General features: G+C 40.6%; 1 protein-coding gene across 1 annotated transcript in view; it reads left to right on the top strand.

Moving 5' to 3' along the window:
• Positions 1 to 20,068, top strand: part of LOC124555445 (guanine nucleotide-binding protein G(i) subunit alpha) — a 39,019-nt gene that overhangs the window by 8,970 nt on the left and 9,981 nt on the right. Inside the window, exons 4-6 of the mRNA XM_047129357.1 lie at positions 5,159 to 5,253; positions 5,358 to 5,546; positions 11,506 to 11,714. Coding sequence (XP_046985313.1) covers positions 5,159 to 5,253; positions 5,358 to 5,546; positions 11,506 to 11,696 — 475 coding nt within the window. The 3' untranslated portion in view covers positions 11,697 to 11,714. The remainder of the gene's footprint in view (positions 1 to 5,158; positions 5,254 to 5,357; positions 5,547 to 11,505; positions 11,715 to 20,068) is intronic.

Raw genomic sequence — 20,068 nt, forward strand, 5'->3', positions numbered from 1 at the left:
GAATGGTTTGAAGCACCTTCCATACAGTGTACCACTGGATGTTCAACTCTCGTGACACAGCACAAGCACTGCCTGACAATTGGGCATTGCACGCAGCATTGTCTGCCATAGCAACAGCGATTTCATCAACCACTTGTTGTGCAACCGGTCATCAGCCTCTTTCCAGAGTGACAACCAGTTCTCCAGTTGATTCGAACTTCATCATTCTCTGCACAGAAGGTGGAGAAAGAGGACCCTTCGGTAATCCTTTCAGCCGGCGATATTCTCAAAGTGCAGCTGCAGCATTACTGTTGTTTTGGTAATAGAGCTTCACCAATAACGCCCATTCCTTTTGTCCAGGCTCATGTTGACACTTCAACAAGTGCACTGCGACTGGTCAGGTGTGAGACACTGAATCATGATGACTGATCATATGATTTTGAAACACATCCTTGTTGGTTTTTGAACATTTGTGAACATATTCTAAGTTTATTTTTGAATGCGTGCGTAGTCTATGTCATGTCTCTGCCAGGAGAATCCCCGTCGCATCTAGAAATAAACTTTCCTGCAGACAGAAGGGGAAGGGGCTGTATGAGCTGAGCGGAATAAAGTCGAACTGGTGAATGTCAATCGCCTTTTGTTTATGTGATTGACTGGGTTTGTGAATGATCAGCGTTGTTATAGTTACCAGCGAAAACCGTAGATTCAGACTATTAGAGTGAAAATAAACTACTAACAGATAAGAAAGATTACATATTGTCTTCTCGGTGTATCCAAGAAAATGAAATTTTTTGGCCAGACCGCTACACGAGTAACGGCTAGTTGTACAAACCCCGGTAGCAGCCACGTAAGTTCTATTCTGGGAGTAGCGCAGAAAATGCCTAAGCAGTTGATTGTGGCTGGGTTAGTTAAATTAACCAGAGAATAAGCTTTGACACTGGAAGGAATAGTTACAGAATTAGTGATGAAAAGATTGATTGTTAGAATGAGGAAGGAGAAGAAATGGGGACATCACACAAATTATGGAAGAATATGACGATTCCAAATTCATATAAAAATTTCATAGTACTACTTTTTGACCTCGTGCTTGAGAAGCTGGAGCGTATGAACAAAATGTGAAACTATTTCCGAACATAAAGCTTTTTGCTTGTAGTAGGCCTAATAGGCATTTGATACTGGTACTTCCTGAATTATATTCTGTCGTGTTAAAAAACAAAAAAAAAAAAAAAACAGTGACCATTTGTGCTAAAACAGTCTGTTTATTTGGCGTGTGTTACAATTGCTGCAGTATTAGACAGACCTATTTCGTTTTATCTAGCAGACAGTGACAAAATACATGTAATCAGATCGAGAAACCACACCAGTTTTAGGTACTGTTTGTATTAACAGCTTTTTCAGTATTAGACAATGACATTTCGTTTTTTCATGTGGCAAAAATGTTTGATGAATTTTGAGGTAATAGATCCTTTCGCAGAAAGGAAATGACACCATGTAAAGCTGTAGCAAGGTTAGAGAGGAAGAAAAATGCTAGGACTTTTGATTGAAGAAATGTGTACTGTATGTTACACACACACACACACACACACACACACACACACACGCACGCACACACACACACACACACACACACACACACAAAACAAGTTATTAGCTAATAGGCAATAAAGACTGCAAATTTTCTGAAGAGTACTTGTTCTCTGGGTTACAAATAATTCCATCCAATATTAATTGCGAACAAAGATGATGTGACTTACCATACGAAAGCGCTGGCAGGTCGGTAGAAACACAGACAGACACATACATACACACAAAATTCTAGCTTTCGCAACAAACGGTTGCTTCGTCAGGAAAGAGGGAAGGAGAGGGAAAGACGAAAGGAAGTGGGTTTTAAGGGAGAGGGTAAGGAGTCATTCCAATCCCGGGAGCGGAAAGACTTACCTTAGGGGGGAAAAAAAGGACGGGTATACACTCGCGCGCGCACACACACACACACACACACACACACACACACACACACATATCCATCCACACATTTATAGACACAAGCAGACATATTAAAAGACAAAGAGTTTGGGCAGAGATGTCAGTCGAGGTGGAAGTGCAGAGGCAAAGATGATGTTGAATGACAGGTGAGGTATGAGTGGCGGCAACTTGAAATTAGCGGAGATTGAGGCCTGGTGGGTAACGGGAAGAGAGGATATATTGAAGAACAAGTTCCCATCTCCGGAGTTCGGATAAGTTGGTGTTGGTGGGAAGTATCCAGATAACCCGGACGGTGTAACACTGTGCCAAGATGTGCTGGCTATGCACCAAGGCATGTTTAGCCACAGGGTGATCCTCATTACCAACAAACACTGTCTGCCTGTGTCCATTCATGCGAATGGACAGTTTGTTGCTGGTCATTCCCACATAGACTGCATCACAGTGTAGGCAGGTCAGTTGGTAAATCACATGGGTGCTTTCACATGTGGCTCTGCCTTTGATCGTGTACACCTTTCGGGTTACAGGACTGGAGTAGGTGGTGGTGGTGGGAGGGTGCATGGGACAGGTTTTACACCGGGGGCGGTTACGGGGATAGGAGCCAGAGGGTAGGGAAGGTGGTTTGGGGATTTCATAGGGGTGAACTAACAGGTTACGAAGGTGAGGTGGACGGCGGAAAGACACTCTTGGTGGAGTGGGGAGGATTTCATGAAGGATGGATCTCATTTCAGGGCAGGATTTGAGGAAGTCGTATCCCTGCTGGAGAGCCACATTCAGAGTCTGGTCCAGTCCCGGAAAGTATCCTGTCACAAGTGGAACACTTTTGTGGTTCTTCTGTGGGGGATTCTGGGTTTGAGGGGATGAGAAAGTGGCTCTGGTTATTTGCTTCTGTACCAGGTCGGGAGGGTAGTTGCGGGATGCGAAAGCTGTTGTCAGGTTGTTGGTGTAATGGTTCAGGGATTCCGGACTGGAGCAGATTCGTTTGCCACGAAGTGATCCAGTGCTGATGCATAGAGCAGTCTGCGTTGGAGAGGGAAGGTGGGTAGTCTCTATGTGACGTGCTTATGTTGTTTTTAAATATATTTTTCCCGCGTGGAATGTTTCCCATATATAAAAAAAAAGAGATGGGCTGGATGTCAAACTAGGAGCAGGAGAGAGATCACAGGACATTTTAATTTCCACTGTCCTGAATATAGTTCGATGGCATCCATTACAAAATCTTACACGTCTGAATTCCACAGAGCGAAATACAATGACGTGCAATAGAAGAATGCTGTGTGAAGAGGTGTGGCACTGCACTTTGGTGCACTGGACCAAATAACATGTCTAACATTTCCTCGAACACATGTTTTATATATCAGACTCTTCAGAAAGATGTGCACTACAAAATGAACATATTTTTGAAAAGTCGATTTTTTTGCGTCCTACCACAAATGCTCGAGGGGGGAGGGGGGTGCAAACAACTATTTAGTATTTCCGCGGTTCGGAAATAACGTTGATCCAGTGCTGATGCATAGAGCAGTCTGCGTTGGAGAGGGAAGGTGGGTAGTCTCTATGTGACGTGCTTATGTTTAGTGATTTTGCTGTTTCCTCTTCGTTTATTGCTCTCATGTCAAATGAAAACAAAATGGATTTCTGTGGCCGGGAGCTATCAAGTGAATTAAAATACATTCACATTATTACGGAAGGCTAAAATATGTTATTAGTTTCAGATTTTATTTTCACCTTTCTGACAGTCAAGCATTAAGTGCCTTGCAGAACAATGAAATTATTTTTGTTGGTTTGCTAAAGAAATTTGGCTTTTATTAATCTTTTCCGCCGAGTTACTCAATTTATTTGAAACAAAGTGTTTAATTCCACACTGTTGGCTAGTTTCAGCTGTTTGCGGCATTTCAAAATTGCATCTTTTCATCTTCTAGCACATATGGCATTATGCCATAATAAAGAACCAAACATGAGATAATACAGTACTGGTTCTCCAAGAAATTTTACATCCGAATCTGGACATGCAAATGTGCACTGTAAGTCGAATTATGCATTTTTGTATGGTTCACGAAATTCTGATGCTGTTGGGGTATCCTCTGATGTCTTGTTTCTTTTATGACATAATGTAAAATCTTTTAATGTTTTAGACATACAAGCATACAAGCTTCCTGCGCCTTCGTAGCTGCGTAAGCGCAGTGACGCCTGTTACCTGGCGCTCTATGGCAACTGCTGAAACGAACCTGTTTCTAACAAGTCACAGGATAATACTGCAAATGGTTGTTTGAAAAGTGTTACTTTCAAAGTAAATTTCGTTTTATGCAAGCTGAACTGTGTGTGAGAATGTACAATGAATTTCTTAAATCACAGAGCATTTACCTCTCATTTAAAAAGCAACTCTTTGAGGATGACAATTTAGAAAAATTTTCAGCCCAGAAGATCAGACATTTATGTTATTGTTAAAAATTTTTACTGTCACATTTGTGTGATGTATCTTAAAGTGTAACATGCGCAAAAAAGATCAATATTATATGCGAAAGCTTAGCTTCTCTTGCAGCTTATTAATCATGGAGACCAATATTATATGTGAAAGCTTTTCTTTTAGCAACACCATGTAAGTTAATTTAAACCATTAACTTTTCCAATGTGTGTATACATGCTACTTAACAGTGATATTGCTATTGTGTCCTATGCTCTTGAGTATCCGCTGTCATCAGCTGGTGAGATCACGTGACATGAGCTATGACTGACTTACAAAGGTGTATTGCAGTCTTGATTTCAATGCTTTGGAAAGTAACCTGTGGTGTTTGGTGGAATTCAAGTAATACAAAAATATGCAGCGTACATGTTGCTGCACATCAAAGATCTTTCCAAAATGTGTTTTTCGATAAGTTTTACTGATCTGAAGAAGAGTATACTGTCACTTAACACGGAAAAAGTGTATTTTGACCCGGGAGAAAATGTTTTTGTTTAACCGGTAAAACCAGGATTTTTTTCTGCGTATACACCCTGTACTATTACAGAGAAAATTTCAGCTTTAAATGGTTGTTCATATTGTTGGTTGTGTGTTGTAGGCTTCAGTTTTAGCAGGTAGTAAGTAGATGCTTTCTGCACAGCTGAATGTACTTTGTAACCTCTTGTATTGAATTCTATTTATGGATATTAAGAAATAATGTTAGTACATGCTTAAATATTTGCTTCTTTTCTATGTATCAAGGATGTTTGATGTTGGTGGTCAGAGATCTGAAAGGAAAAAATGGATTCATTGCTTTGAGGGTGTCACAGCCATAATATTTTGTGTTGCATTGTCAGGTAAGAATCTTTTTTCTTATTCAAGTGCTTATTGAGATTGTTTTGTGTATTCTATGTAGTAGTTACAGTGCATTTTAAAGTGACTTGAGTTTTCGTGTTCCTAGGTTACGATCTTGTGCTTGCCGAAGATGAAGAAATGAATAGAATGATAGAATCAATGAAGTTATTTGACTCAATCTGTAATAGCAAATGGTTCGTCGAAACTTCGATAATTCTTTTTCTTAATAAAAAGGATTTGTTTGAAGAAAAGATTGTCAAAAGTCCACTAACCATATGTTTCCCAGAGTACACAGGTAATAATTTAAACATTTAATCTACTTTTGATACATACTGTTCTGTGTGTAGTTTCAGGAACCAGAAAGGGGTAGGGACTTGTTTTTGTAGGGGTGGATTTGGATGTGTGGGGACAGACATACAAAGGTGATTAATTGTTCTGTGTTTGACCACGGCTTTGGTATAGAACAGAGAAATTTCAATTATGGGTGGGTAGGTAGGTAGGTTGGTATACTGTTAGATATTTTTTAACTATTTTGTCCGTGTTACTTGTGTAATCAGAATAAATAAGATAATCATCTGAAGGGTACTGATGTAAAAATATGAGTAACTGAGTTTCTATTTTTCTGTATGACCATATTTATATACATTGGTAAGCATTTAAGTACAGAGTTGTACACTTTTAAGTAGATAAAGCAGTTTCTATGTTTAATCGGGCCAGTATTAACCCTTACTGTGATGAAACTGCATTTTAATGTTTGTTTGCAGTGTTTAACACTTGCTACACATGAGAAACTTGCTTCTCACTAAACACCTCAAATTTAACAAAATATTGAAAAAAAGTTTTGGAAGGAGTGTTTATTATGAATATTCTTCCTTTTTGTGTGTGTTAAATTAGTGACGTTTATTACAGTGTTTGGAAAATGAAAGGAACAGTTTTTTCATAAAACAGAAAAATGCCGAAGTTAGAGTATTTTATAAATTCTGTTCCACGTCTTAATAAGCTATAGTAAATTGATCATTTTTGTCATAGATATACTCACCATTTCCTTATTGGTAAAAGTGTTTTGTGGGCCCATATATTCTGAGTCTGTGACATGAAGAATAAGCTTTGTTGTTGTTTGTGACACTGAAGATGATAGGCGGATTCTGTACAACCTGACAAAACAAAGGGACTTGTTTTGTACTTTGTGGCACATTTTGTATCATAATATACCAGACAGAGTTTCTCTCTTTTGAGAGGTTAAACAACCTGGTGAAATATGCGTATCTCATGTTGTTTGTTAGTTTCTGTGACAACCCAAGAAAGATAATTTAGTCATGTGTACTGTGACTGGAAAGGAAGGACTATAATTACTGACTAGGCTGTGAAAGCTATCTTGCAAGGATCTTTATGAAAGGCTTGGTTCTGTTGTGATTTGGATTTTTCATAGTTTTCCTAAGTCACAACAGCAATATAACCAGGATAGTATGGCTCAAACAGTGTTTATATACATTTTAATTGTTTACATAGAACAGAAATTAGCTCAGTGCAAATAAAGATGGCGTCATAGTTCTAAAAATGCTCTGTGTATTAAGGGGTGATAGCTTATAAAGTATCCCTGGAATAAAGAAAATATAGTTGAAAATTATGAACATTGTAAAGTACTTGGTTGCCACTCACCTGATATTATTAAATCTATGCTAATCAAATGGCATTGGATATCTACCATATAGAGTTTATAAAATGTTTTGGAAGGCTGCTGAGATTCAAATATGTTTGCGACCTTTTGGATTTTATGATTCAGATAACATTTGTGTACTTGTAAGGCTTTTTTTTCAGTCATTGTAAATCCCTCACATAATGTTAAAGGTGAAATTGGTATTTAAAGGGTGTAGTGGTAAGTTAACGTCACCCAGTGTAGGAGACAGGTCACTCATTAGTGCTAATTGTATAGGGCTTTTGCAGAATCTGGCCTCCTTTATGGTTACACGTGTTTGCAGTTCAGTGTGAGAGATTTGGGCTGGACACAAGAGCATTTAGGACCAGCCCCATCTCTTTCCTCTGTTCTGAGGATTGGGAGCTGCCACATTTCTTCAGGTAGCAACTCTTCATGGTATGGCAAGCATACTGAATTTATTCTCTATGCCATCACCTTCACACTATACTATTTGTTCAAGACCTAATGAAACACCATGTTAATAGCTATCTGCAAGCAGTGAGGCCTTTCATTGGTCATGCAAACAGCTAACATTCAAAAAGTGATTTTTCAAGTATTAAAATGTTATGCATAATTTGTAGCAAATTAATGCTTTTCCATATTAAGAGCACCAGGTTATCTGGCATATGAAAATTTGGAAAGAGAAGTAAGTGTCTAGTTGTTAAATTTTACTTTTACAATATTTTACTCAAGAACTGCAATGTCATTGCAAACATACACTAATTGTTCAGATCAGGAGATCACTCTTAGCTACTCATTTCTCAGCATGCATTAATGATTTGTCGCACAAATTCACAAGGTACAGGACATAACTGTTTGTAATCATGAAGGTCCTGCACCTGTTCAGGAGTTACACTGATGAACCCAATAGTGAAGAAATGATCTTGAAGATGTCAAAATTACTTGTGCTACAAATGCAAGGGAAACAAGCAACAGTCTGCTGCTGTGCAGGGCACATTAGAGTCTGGGAAATAAGGAAGCTGATGTAGCTGCTGAGGGAGCCTTTAGGGGCCCACTGTGGAAAAGTATTGTCACAGTGCTTCGGTGTTGCATGAGAATGTCATGTGGAGATAAGAGTATGGGTGGAAGTGGTGATTATTGATTGATTGATTGATTGATTTTTATTGTTGTAGAGACCTCAGAGATCATTTGAGGCATTACAAAAGTCAATATTACACAATATAAATGTTACACAAATAATTACAAAAACAAGAAAAAATTACACAATATAAATATTACACAAATAATTATGGTACCTTCACACAAATACAAAACAGAGAAACTCCTGGTACAAATTGATATTGCATAGTAAATTTAGCCAATTACAGACTTACTCATATATAGAAGCATATAAAAACTGATCACAAAGTGTAGTCATACCATATTCTTTGCCTCCCTTAAAAATTCATCAGTTTCATAAATGCTGCAGTCAGAAATGTGGTGAAGTGACACCTTCAGAAATGAACTGTGGTGAGAGGACCCAATTTCCTGTGATGCCTATGTTGTATGTGTTTGAGTAAACCACATTTTAATGAAGTGCTCTCTTTTATGACAAGAGGACAGTAGTAAGAGGGGATCATCCATACATTTTAGCTCACAATGAAAAGAGTAAGACACATATTTTACAATTGTGTGTATCGTTTGATTGCCAGGTTCTAGGTTGGAGATTCTAGTGTGTTGCAGGGTGGCTAGCTTCGCGCGCACACACCTGCAAGCAATGTATTTTGTGCAAAATTTTAATTTTTCTAACCACACACCTGTATTTCTGTTGAGTGTCCATGATCATTATTATTTCCTAGATGCAGCCAACCTGATATTTCTGCTTTCTTTCAACTTTTATATATATATTTTGCTTGTAACATGCTAAGAGTGTTTGTTTCTTCTAGTTCTCAGTTTTTGGGATTTTTGTGAGTTCACAATAAAGCTTCTTAAGTAATGTTAAATGGTGCCATTCTTTCTTTTATTCACTTATGATAAAAATATTAGAATCATGGCATATTTTTGTTAAATGATAAGAGTTCTTACATTCAGGCCCACTACCTTTTTCACACCTTGCTTTAGAATCAGTGACAAACATGTTGCACATTTTTAGTTTGATGTGTAAAAATGAATGAAGTGAGTTTTTGGTTTATCGTAGGCATTATTAACTATACATCATAGAAACACTTGCTCATATAAGATGTGATTTTCCATACAAAATCACATGTTAATTATTTTCAAAAGTAGCAGTTCATTAATTTCAGACATCAGGCGGACATATTTAAGGTAACATGAAATACTTTGGTTACTGGCAGATGAAAATTTGAATTAGACAGTCTCATAAAATTGTTCAAAAGTGCAGTTTGAAATGTATAGATGTCCCTGTTTTTCATCTTCATAAATAAGTTTTGCATTTTTTGTTTAGAAAAGTTGATATACTATTAATTTTGTCAATGATTATGTGTGATCATATTTTCTAATTTGAAGCACTATGGAATTTGGCTTTTACAATTTTGTCAGTGGTTATTTCCCACAGCTCACATAATTTCACAGCATCCATTGTCCTCCCCCTTGAATAGTAATTAGTGTGGTTCAGCCCCAACTTAACTCTTCCTTATTCATTGTTAATATTACAGTATTAGCTGTTTGTAATGTTTAGGTGACTATTTGGGCAGTAGTTCGCTATTGTTAAAAACATTATCAGGAGCCTTGCTATTTAAAATAGTTACCCTGTCCAAATCTGGACAGTCTTTAAGTTTACGAACCTCACAAAAAGTTTTTATAATTTTGTTACTATCCAGGTGGTTCCCATATTGTGATAGGAAACTTTCCAAGGAAGAATATTTAAATAATTCTCATGAAAGTGTTCATAGTTGAGAGTACGGAAATCTCAGAATGCTAAAACATTACAGTAAAGTGAGAAATGGATGTATTATCTTCCAACAGTGCAAAGATAGTCCTAATCACATACGTACAATATAATGGCAAACTGAGTACTGGAGTGAAAAAATAAATAAAAAAACATACCATTAATATTTCAGAGACTAAGCCTGAGCATAGCTTGGGTCATAATATTGTGTTAAAAAGATTACACCCGAGTATAGGGTGGGCCATGATTTTCTCAATATGGTGCCAGCCATCTGTCACTCTAAAAACTACCTGTCCCGTGATGGGTGGTGCCTTCTATTGTCAATTTCTAAATTATTTCGAAAGAAATGTGAACGAACATAACAGCTGCTGTCACAAATTGCTGAAACAATTTGATTACATTGATGAAATTTTGTGCATCTACTTGTTAGGTTTCCCATCTTGCTGTAATTCTGCTACAAATATGTCATGTTTGTTGATTAAGCAAGAAATTTTGGAAGCTCAAGGGGAAGAAATAGCTCAAAAACTCACTTCACGTTGTTTTCTTGGGCGGATGATTATACTTTGTCATCATTATTTTAAAATTTGTAATCGTTCAAAGAACGAAAATAAATATGAAAAATGAATCATGAAGCTAGGTCATTTTTTAGTATGTATTGCTCTTGAAGATACATCAGTTACATATGTGTGAGTAACGTTTTAAATAACGGCATAAATGGCCAGTCTCCTAGGCCTGATATTCTTCTAAGTGGCCAGTCTCCAAAGTGTTCACACGGAATTATGAAACTGGAATTCAGTCATGAATGGTTTCCTACATAGTTGCAACACAATGCCTGATAGCAGCTGTGAAATAGCACCTTTTGTCATTCGTTGGATTTTGCATTTGTGTTTGCAGCATTTGTTATAAAATTGTTTGACTTTGAATCTATACATATATAAATGAAAGTCCCCCCCACTGCATTTTTGTCTGTCTGTATGTGAATGCTTCTCTTGGGAACTACTGTGGGGATTTTGATACAGTTTTCAATTATGAATAACATTAATGAGGAAGATTTCTGGGCACAAAAGACAGGTATAAGCTGTCCGACTGCAGTGCCAGGCCGGCATGAGCTGCCCCTACCGGGGTGTTGGCACAATCTGCTGCCAACTTGCTAATGACCTGCAATGCATGATATATCAGATATTAAGCTGATAAGAACAGACTTTTTGGTCGAGAGTTAATGTTTGAGGTGTGAAGGGAAATGTGTGAAAAGGTGACTTAGAAATTGTAGCTTGTGCCAGGCAGGTGCTGGACTCTGGTGGCTGACAACTGGTTGCAGCTCACTCCAACGTGGTCAGACCAACCATGCTGTAGTAGCCCTGCAGTTAGGTGGCAGGCAAGTGGCCATAACTCGAGCCAAACTGGCACTGCAGTCGGGTGAAACTGGTCTTGCAGTAACTAACAGCTCCCATTGTTGCCTTGAGATGTCATTTCAAGTGCCAATTAAATATGGAATAGGTAACGTTGTGCCTCCTGAGAACTTTCCTGAACTGCTTAAATTGTTGCAGTTATATGCAAGTGATATTAGTTTACCTAATGTTCTCTGAATTTTAATCGCAACTCCATACAAAATTACTACTACTCCAGACAAGTCATCTGGTCATAGACACTTATTTGCTACTCGTGCGAAACCATGGCAGGAATGTTATTAACATATATATCTTTTTTCAGGTTCTAATACATATGAAGAAGCAGCAGCATACATTCAGATGAAATTTGAAAATCTGAATAAAAGGAAAGACCAGAAAGAGATCTATACACATTTTACTTGCGCTACTGATACAAATAATATACAATTTGTTTTTGATGCTGTTACTGATGTCATCATTAAAAACAATCTCAAGGATTGTGGTTTGTTCTAGCTCATCTTTTTTGATAAGGTAAGAATATTTGGAAATAATATATTACCCTTTACAGTCTGAAATATCTTAAGTCATACACACACATATATAAAATTTGAGCCTGTACTATACTAATGTAGAATTTAATAATCAACTGCTCTCGCAATTTTGTACATCAGGTCGAAAGTATTGGGTTGAAATGAAAATAAATTATTATAGTCTCAGACATTGTTGTCGGCAGGGATGGGTCTCCTGATGCAACGTTGCTGTCCGCCGTCTGTTATTTGCCTCTCCGTGAGTAAACAACATGTTGGCAAATTCTCAATTAGGGCATGACGTATAAGGAACAGTACCACCCTCTACAAAGAAACCATGCATACTGTAATTGTGGCTGCATGGTACACCATATTAGACCACAGTCACTGTAACAGTGATAGTGCCTCTGGCATGATACAGGATTTGGGGTGGACATAATTAAAACAAAGGCACTTTTTTGTTGCGGCGGAATCTCACAAAATTTCAGTCACCAACATTCTACACCAAATGCGAAAATATTTTTTTGACGCTGACCTACATAGGGAGAAACACTCGTAATAATAAAATAAAGGAAATCAGAGCTCGCGTGGTAATATATAGGTTTTCGATTTTTCCACATGCTGTTCAAGGTTGGAATAATAGAGAATTATGGTGAAGGTGGTTTAATGAACCTTATGCCAGGCACTTAAGTGTGTTTTGCAGAATATCCGTGTTGATGTAGAAAAGGATAGGTTGCTACTCGCCATATAGCGGAGATGTTAAATCAGACACAACAAAAGACTACTAAACGTGTAAGCTTTCGCCCAGAAAGCCTTCTTCTGAAATAGGTCACACACACACACACACACACACACACACACACACACACACACACACCACCACCACAGCAGCTCTCTCTCTCTCTCTCTCTCTCTCTCTCTCTCTCTCTCTCTCTCTCTCTTAGGAGAAGCAATCTGGGTGGTGGGGCTAAGGAGAAGGCTGGGGCAGGGTGGGGGACAGGAAAGTACTGTTTGTGGGAGCACACAGAGAAAAGGTAGAGAGCGGGTGAGGCAGCTATATGCAGTCAGAAGATTAGACAGTGAGCGGGGGGAGTGGAAAAGGAGAGAAGTATAGATACTGTCGGCATGCTTGTGGAGTAGAAGGCTGTGGAGTGGGAACAGGGAAAGTGATAGGTGGTTGAAGGACAATGATTAATGAAGACTGAATCCAGGAGATTTACAGGAAGATAGGATATATTGCAGGTAGAGTTCCCACCTGCTCAATTCAGGAAAGCTGGTGTTGGTAGGAAGGACCCAGATGGCATCAGCTGTGAAGCAGTCATTAAAATGACTATTGTATTGGGCAGCTTGCACACCAACTTGGTGGTCAAGCTTTCCCTTGGCCACAGTTTGTCGGTGGCCATTCATGCAGACCGCCAGCTTGTTGGTTGTCATACCCACATAGAACGAAGCACAGTGGTTGCAGCTTAGCTTGTAGATCACATGACTGGTTTCACAGGTAGCCCTGCCTTTGATCAGATAGGTGATGTCTGTATCCGGGCTGGAGAAGCCGGTGGTGGGAGGATGTACGGGACGTGTCTTGCTTCTAGATCTGTTTCAGGGATATGAGGCAAAGGGTTAGGAGCACCAAAGGGTTAGGAGCAGGACTTCTGTGCAGATGATCAAGGATATTGTGTAAGTTTGGTGGATGGGGGGGAATACTATTGTGGGAAGAGTGGGGAGGATAGTGAGTTAGACATTCCCCCTTCAAGGGCACGACAAGAGGTAGTTGAATCCCTGGTGAAGAATGTGATTTAATTTCTCCAGTCCTGGGTGGTACTGAGTCACAAGGGGAATGATCCCCTGCGGCCAGGTGGTGGGGCTTTGGGAGGTGGTGGATGACGGGAGGGATCTGGCGTGGGAGATCTGTTTTTTGTACAAGGTTGGGAGGGTAACTACAGTCCGTGAATGCCTCAGTGTATTTCAAGAGGGACTGCTTGTCCCTGCAGATGCAACGGCCATTTGTGGCTAGGCTGTATTGAAGGGACTTCTTGGTATGGGTGCCACTGTCAAAGTGGCGGTGTTACTGGTGGTTGGTAGGTTTGATTGGACAGAGGTACTGATCTAAGTCAACATTGAGGAAGGTGGCTTGTTACGTCGAGGAGAACAATGTGAAGTGAATGGAGGAGAAGGTGTTGAGGTTCTGGGGGAATGTGGATAGGGCATCCTCACTGTCAGTCCAGATCATGATGATGTCATCAGTAAATCCGTACCAGGTGGGGGTTTGGTATTCTGCGTGGTTAGGAAGGGACTCCTCTAGATGGCCCATAAAAAGTTGGCTTAGGATGGTGCCATGCGGGTGCCTATTGCCGTACCCTGGGTTTGTTTGTACCTAATGCCTTCAAAGGAGAAGGAATTGTAAGTTAGGACGTAGTTGGTCATTATGACGAGGAACGAGTTTGTTGATTTGGAATACGTAGGGCATTGGGAAAGGCAGTGTTCAAAAGTGACTAGACCATGTGCCTTAGGGATGTTAGTGTTAATGGATTTGGCATCAGTACTGACAAGCAGGGCACCATGTGGTTAAGGGACAGTAACTATGGAGAGTTGGTGGTGGAAATGGTTGGTATCTTTTATACAGGAGGGCAGGTTGCAGTTCATAGGCTGAAGGTGTTGGTCTAACAGAGTGTGTGTGCACTGCAGGTAATGATTGTGCTGCCGGACGCTCCTGCTGCTAAAAGCTGAATTAATTTTCAGCAGTGTGTTGCGTCGTGAGGCCCCACGGAATAGAGACTTTGCCTGTGTTTCCCTAGCATCTGAGCTGGCTCGCATCTGAATATACAGTTCACAATGGATGGCATTTTACCATTCCTGGATGTCATGGTCAGAAGAAAAGCCAATGTTACACTGGGACATAGTGTCCATCGCAAACCAGCTCACATGGAGTTATATTTGCAGGCCACAAGTGTTCATCACCCTGCACAATGCAGTAATGTCTTACTCTCTTTGGTGCATAGAGCACGTGTGGTCTCAGATGCCAACAGTCTACCTGGTGAGCTACAACACCTAAGAACAGTATTCCAACAGTATGGCTCTTACAATAGACGGATGCACCATGCATTCTGTTTCAAGCAAATTTAAAGCTGGAATGTAAATGAAGATGTGTGGAAGCACCCATTGCAAAAGTGTTCTCGCCCTGTTTTGGTGGCCTGTCTTTAAGAAGAGGGAGAATCCTCAATAGGCATGACATCAAGTGTGTTTTTCAGCCACCAGAAAAATTGAAGAATTTATTGTGCTGGGTCAAAGACAACCTTGGCCTTAGGAAACTTGATGCATATGAGATACCATGCCAGTGTGGAAAATCGTATATTGGGGAGACATGCCAAACCATGCAACAACATTGCATTGAACACCACTGTCATACACGCCTGGAGCAACCTGATAAATCAGTGGTAGCTGAGTATTACCTGGACATGGGGCATCGCATGTTTCACGAAAAGACTGCAGTTTTATCCCCAGTGTCATTTTTCTCAGCCTGTGTTGTTAAGGATACCATACATATCTGGACAATCGTATCAACAGGGATGCAGGTTTTCAATTAAACACCGCCTGGAACCAGCACTGTCTGCCATTAAATGAAAACAGGGAAGACAAAACTTGACACAACACACTGCTGTGATTTAATTAAGCTTTTAACCACAGGAGCATCTGGCAGTATAGTTATCGGTCACAGCCTATGCACGGAAGGATTGTCTGCAGCTCCCAGCAGGGCCCACTAGGAGCACCACTGTCCTCCCACTACGAGCATCTTCCTGCATATGCCTATTGCTTGCTCCTGGCCTGGGAAACTTAGACGCCACCATGTGATTACCATCAGTCGTGTCTTGCAAAAGAGACAGCAGCAACTACCATCACATGAAGATGTCAAGCCATTGCATCAATGAAACATTGTGGGATTTACACAATACGGTCCAGCAGCAAACCCAAGAAGTGTGTTTGCAGCAGATGCATCCAGTTGCTGTGCACGCTAAGCATGCTGCCCAACACAGCATTCTTCATTTTTATGACTGCTTCACAACCAGTGCCATCTGAATCCTTCCTACCAACATGAGCTTTTTCGAATTGTACAGGTGGGAACTCGCCCTGCAATATATCCTATGTTCCTATTACCCTCTTGGCCTCAACCTTCATTAATCATTGTCCTTCACCTACGTATCACCTTGCCTGTTCCAGCTCCACAGCCTTCTATTCCTCTAGCCCACCCCCAGTCTTTTTACTTCCATCTGTTTCTTCTCAGAAACCACTCCCAGCCTCTCCCCCCCCCCCCCCCCCCCCCCCCCCCGTTATGCCTTCACGTCCTCTGTTGGATTGGAAAATCATCTGCTGCATGTGGGGTGTTTACTGCAGAATTGATGGCAATTTCCCAGGCCCTTACCTTTATTCAACAGTCCCAACACAAGCGTGTTTTGTTTCAACAGTCCCAACACAAGCATGTTTTGTTACGTACATACTCAATGAGTGGCCATCTGGCTATTGACAGGTGTTTTTCACGTCATCCCTTGGTCTCGGCCATCCGTGACCATCTTGCTGTTCTTCACCGTGCTTCTTGTTCCGTTGACTTCCTTTGGGTCCCTGGCCATGTGGGTATCCCAGGTAATGAGCTTGCTGATCGTGGGCTGGGGGAACAGTCACTTACCCCCCCCGTTTTCTGTAACCCCTCCTGCAGCGGATTTACGGCTTCATATCAAATCCCACTTCGCACAATCATGGGCCAACTCTTGGGAGGCTACTTCCCTGTCCAATAAACTTCGTGCGATTCAGGTGACACCGGGCCCGTGGCGTTCTTCCTTTCGCCTCTCCCGAAAGGACTCGACCACACTGTGTCGTCTCTGCATCAGCCATACCAGGCTGACCCATGGTTTTCTTTTGCGTAATGAGCCACCCCCACTTTGTGGTTGTGGAGCCTTCCAGTTAGTAGCCCACATTTTGGTGGAATGCTCCCTTCTTTTCGTTCTGCGTACTAAGTACAGACTTCCCCACACTTTACCTTTAATGTTGGCTGACGATTCCCGTATTGTCGAGCTGGTTCTCAGTTTCTTCTGGGAAAGTGGTTTTTATTCTCAGTTTTAAGGTTTTTAATCTCACTCTGGTGTTGGGGCAGGGCGGTGAGTGTTGGGGTATCTCCCACTGTAAGCTGTGTTTGGAGATTCCCGACTCCCCTCTCTGGCGAAGATCCTCTTTTTCTTCCCCTTTTACTCTGTTTCCATCACTTTTTAGAATTGGTTAGTATCCTTTTCCCATACACACTTCTACATTCTAGCGGTTGAACACTTTTAAGTTGCAGGTGGTCTTGCCTCTACTGCTTCAGAGGTGGGATATTTCCTGCCTCTGGCATAAGCCCTGGGGTAGCTCTCTTGCTGATTTACCTCATTTTGTTTTTGCCATTGATGACACGACTGCACTTTTAAGTTTTTTAGCCTTTTGCCTTTTATCGTTCTGACTTTTCTGAGCTGTCAAACTATCTGAATGGACCACATTTGAAACAAGGGACTGATGACCTTGCTGTTTGGTCCCTTCAACACCAATCAATCAATCAACCAACCAGCCACTCTATGCCCCCTCCTGCCTCTGTCTAATCTCTGGACTACACCTAGCTGCCCTCCCCTCTCTCTATCTCCTCCCTTTATGCACCCACAAACAGCGCTTACCGTACCTCACCAGTACCATGCTACATCTACATCTACGTCTACATGGTTACTCTGCAATTCACACTTAAGTGCCTGGCGGAGGGTTCATCGAACCATTTTCATACTACTTCTCTACCATTCCGATCTCGAATGGTGCGCAGGGAAAAAGGAACACCTAAATCTTTCCATTCGAGCTCTGATTTCTCTTATTTTATTATGACGATCATTTCTCCCTATGTAGGTGGGTGTCGACAAAATATTTTTGCATTCAGTAGAGAAAGTTGGTGATTGAAATTTCGTAAATAGATACATCTGCATCTACATACATACTCCGCAATCCACCATACGGTGCGTGGCGGAGGGTACCACGCACCACAACAAAGAAAAACTGCCTTTGTTTCAGTGACTGCCACCCCACATCGCGTATCATATCAGTTACACTCTCACCCCTATTGCACGATAACACGAAACGAGCTGCCCTTCTTTGCACTTTTTCGATGTCCTCTGTCAATTCTATCTGGTAAGGATCCCATACCACACAGCAATATTCCAGCAGTGGACGGACAAGTGTAATGTATGCTGTCTCTTTAGTGCGTTTGTTGCATCTTCTAAGTGTTCTGTCAACAAAATGCCATCTTAGTTTCACCTTCCCCACAATATTATGTATGTGGTCTTTCCAATTTAAGTAGCTCGTAATTGTAATTCCTAGGTATTTGTCAAATTGACAGCCCTTAGATTTTTGCAATTTATCGCATACCCAAAATTTATTGGATTTCTTTTAGTACCCATGTGGATGACGTCACACTTTTCTTTGTTTAGTGCCAATTGCCACTTTTCGCACCATATAGAAATTCTCTCTGGATAATTTTGTAATTGGAATTGATCGTCTCATGATTTTACTAGAAAGTAAATTACAGCGTCATCTGCGAACAATCTAAGGGGGGTTGCTCAGATTATCACCTAGATCATTTATGTCAATCAGGAACAGCAGAGGGCCTAGACACTACCTTGCGGAATGCCAGATATCACTTCTGTTCTACTCGATGATTTACTGTCTGTCACTACGAACTGTGACCTCTCTGAGAGGAAATCACGAATCCCGACACAGAGACAATACTCCATATGCACGCAATTTGAATAATAGTCACTTGTGAGGAATGGTATCAAAAGCCTTCTGGAAATCTAGGAATGTGGAATCGATCTGAGGTCCCTTGTCGACAGCACTCATTACTTCATGGGAATAAAGAGCTAGCTGTGTTGCAGAAGAACGATATTTTCTGAATCCGTATTGGTTATGTATCAATAAGTCACATCCTTCAAGGTGATTCATAGTGTTTGAGTACAACATATGCTCCAAAATCCTACTGCAAATTGAGGTCAGTGATATGGGCCTGTAATTCAATGGGTTACTCCTATTTCCTTTCTTGAGTATTGGTGTGACCTGTGCTACTTTCCAGTTTTTAGGAATAGACTTTTCATCAAGTGAGCAGTTGTATATGATTGCTAAGAAAGGCGCTATTGTGTCTGCATACTCTGAAAGGAACCTGATTGGTATACCGTGAGGACTGGAAGACTTGCCTTTCTTGAGTGATTTGAGTTGTTTCGCAACACCTAAGATATCTACTTTTGTCACTCATGCTAACAGCTATTCTGGTTTCGAATTCTGGAATATTTACTTCGTCTTCTTTTGTGAAGGAGTTACGAAAATCTGTATTTAGTAACTCCGCTTTAGTGGCACCATCATCGGTAACATTTCCATTGCTATTGCACAGTGACGGTATTGACTTGCCACTGGTGTACTTTACATACGACCAGAATCTATTTGGGTTTTCTACCTTATTTTGAGCCAATATTTCATTGTGGAAACTATTAAAAGCATCTCTCATGACATCCGCACTAAATTTCGAGCTTCCGTGAAACTTAGCCAGTCTTGGGGATTTTGTATTCTTCTGAATTTGGCATGCATTTTTTGTTGCTTCTGCAACAGTGTTCCGACATGTTTTGTGTACTACGGTGGATCAGTCCCGTCTCTTAACTTACGTGGTATGAATCTATCTAATGCTGTCAATACTGTATCTTTGGATTTGAGCCATATCTGGTCTACACTTATGTAATTAGCTTGGAAGGAGTGGAGACACTCTTAGGAAGGCATCAAGCAAATTTTTTCTGCTGTTTTAAATAGATACATTTTTGTTTGTTTTTAGTGGTTTTGGTTGATATGGCTTTGAGCCTCGCTACAATGACCTTGTATTCACTAATCCCGTATCCGTCATGACGCTCTCTATTAGCTCAGGATTACTTATGGCTCTCCCCGCCTCACCTCCCCAGCCTCCTCCTTACCTCCACCACCCAGACTGCTTCTCCCAACATGCGCAGTTGCTTGTAGTCTGGCCCAGGCAGCCAAAGACTGTGTGTGTGTGTGTGTGTGTGTGTGTGTGTGTGTCTCCACTATATGGTGTGTAGCAATCTACTGTTTTGTGTAGCAATCTACTGTTTTTTTATATATATATATATATATATATATATATATATATATATATAGGGAAACATTCCACGTAGGAAATACATCACTGTTTTATATATATGCAGGCCACTGTATGGAGAGAGGTGGAGGATACCTTGTACCACTATTAGCTATTTCCTTTCCTGTTCTACTCGCAAATAAAGCAAGGGGAAAACTACATCTTGCCTT

Source organism: Schistocerca americana, chromosome X (assembly GCF_021461395.2).
Source record: "Schistocerca americana isolate TAMUIC-IGC-003095 chromosome X, iqSchAmer2.1, whole genome shotgun sequence".
NCBI lineage: Eukaryota > Metazoa > Arthropoda > Insecta > Orthoptera > Acrididae > Schistocerca > Schistocerca americana.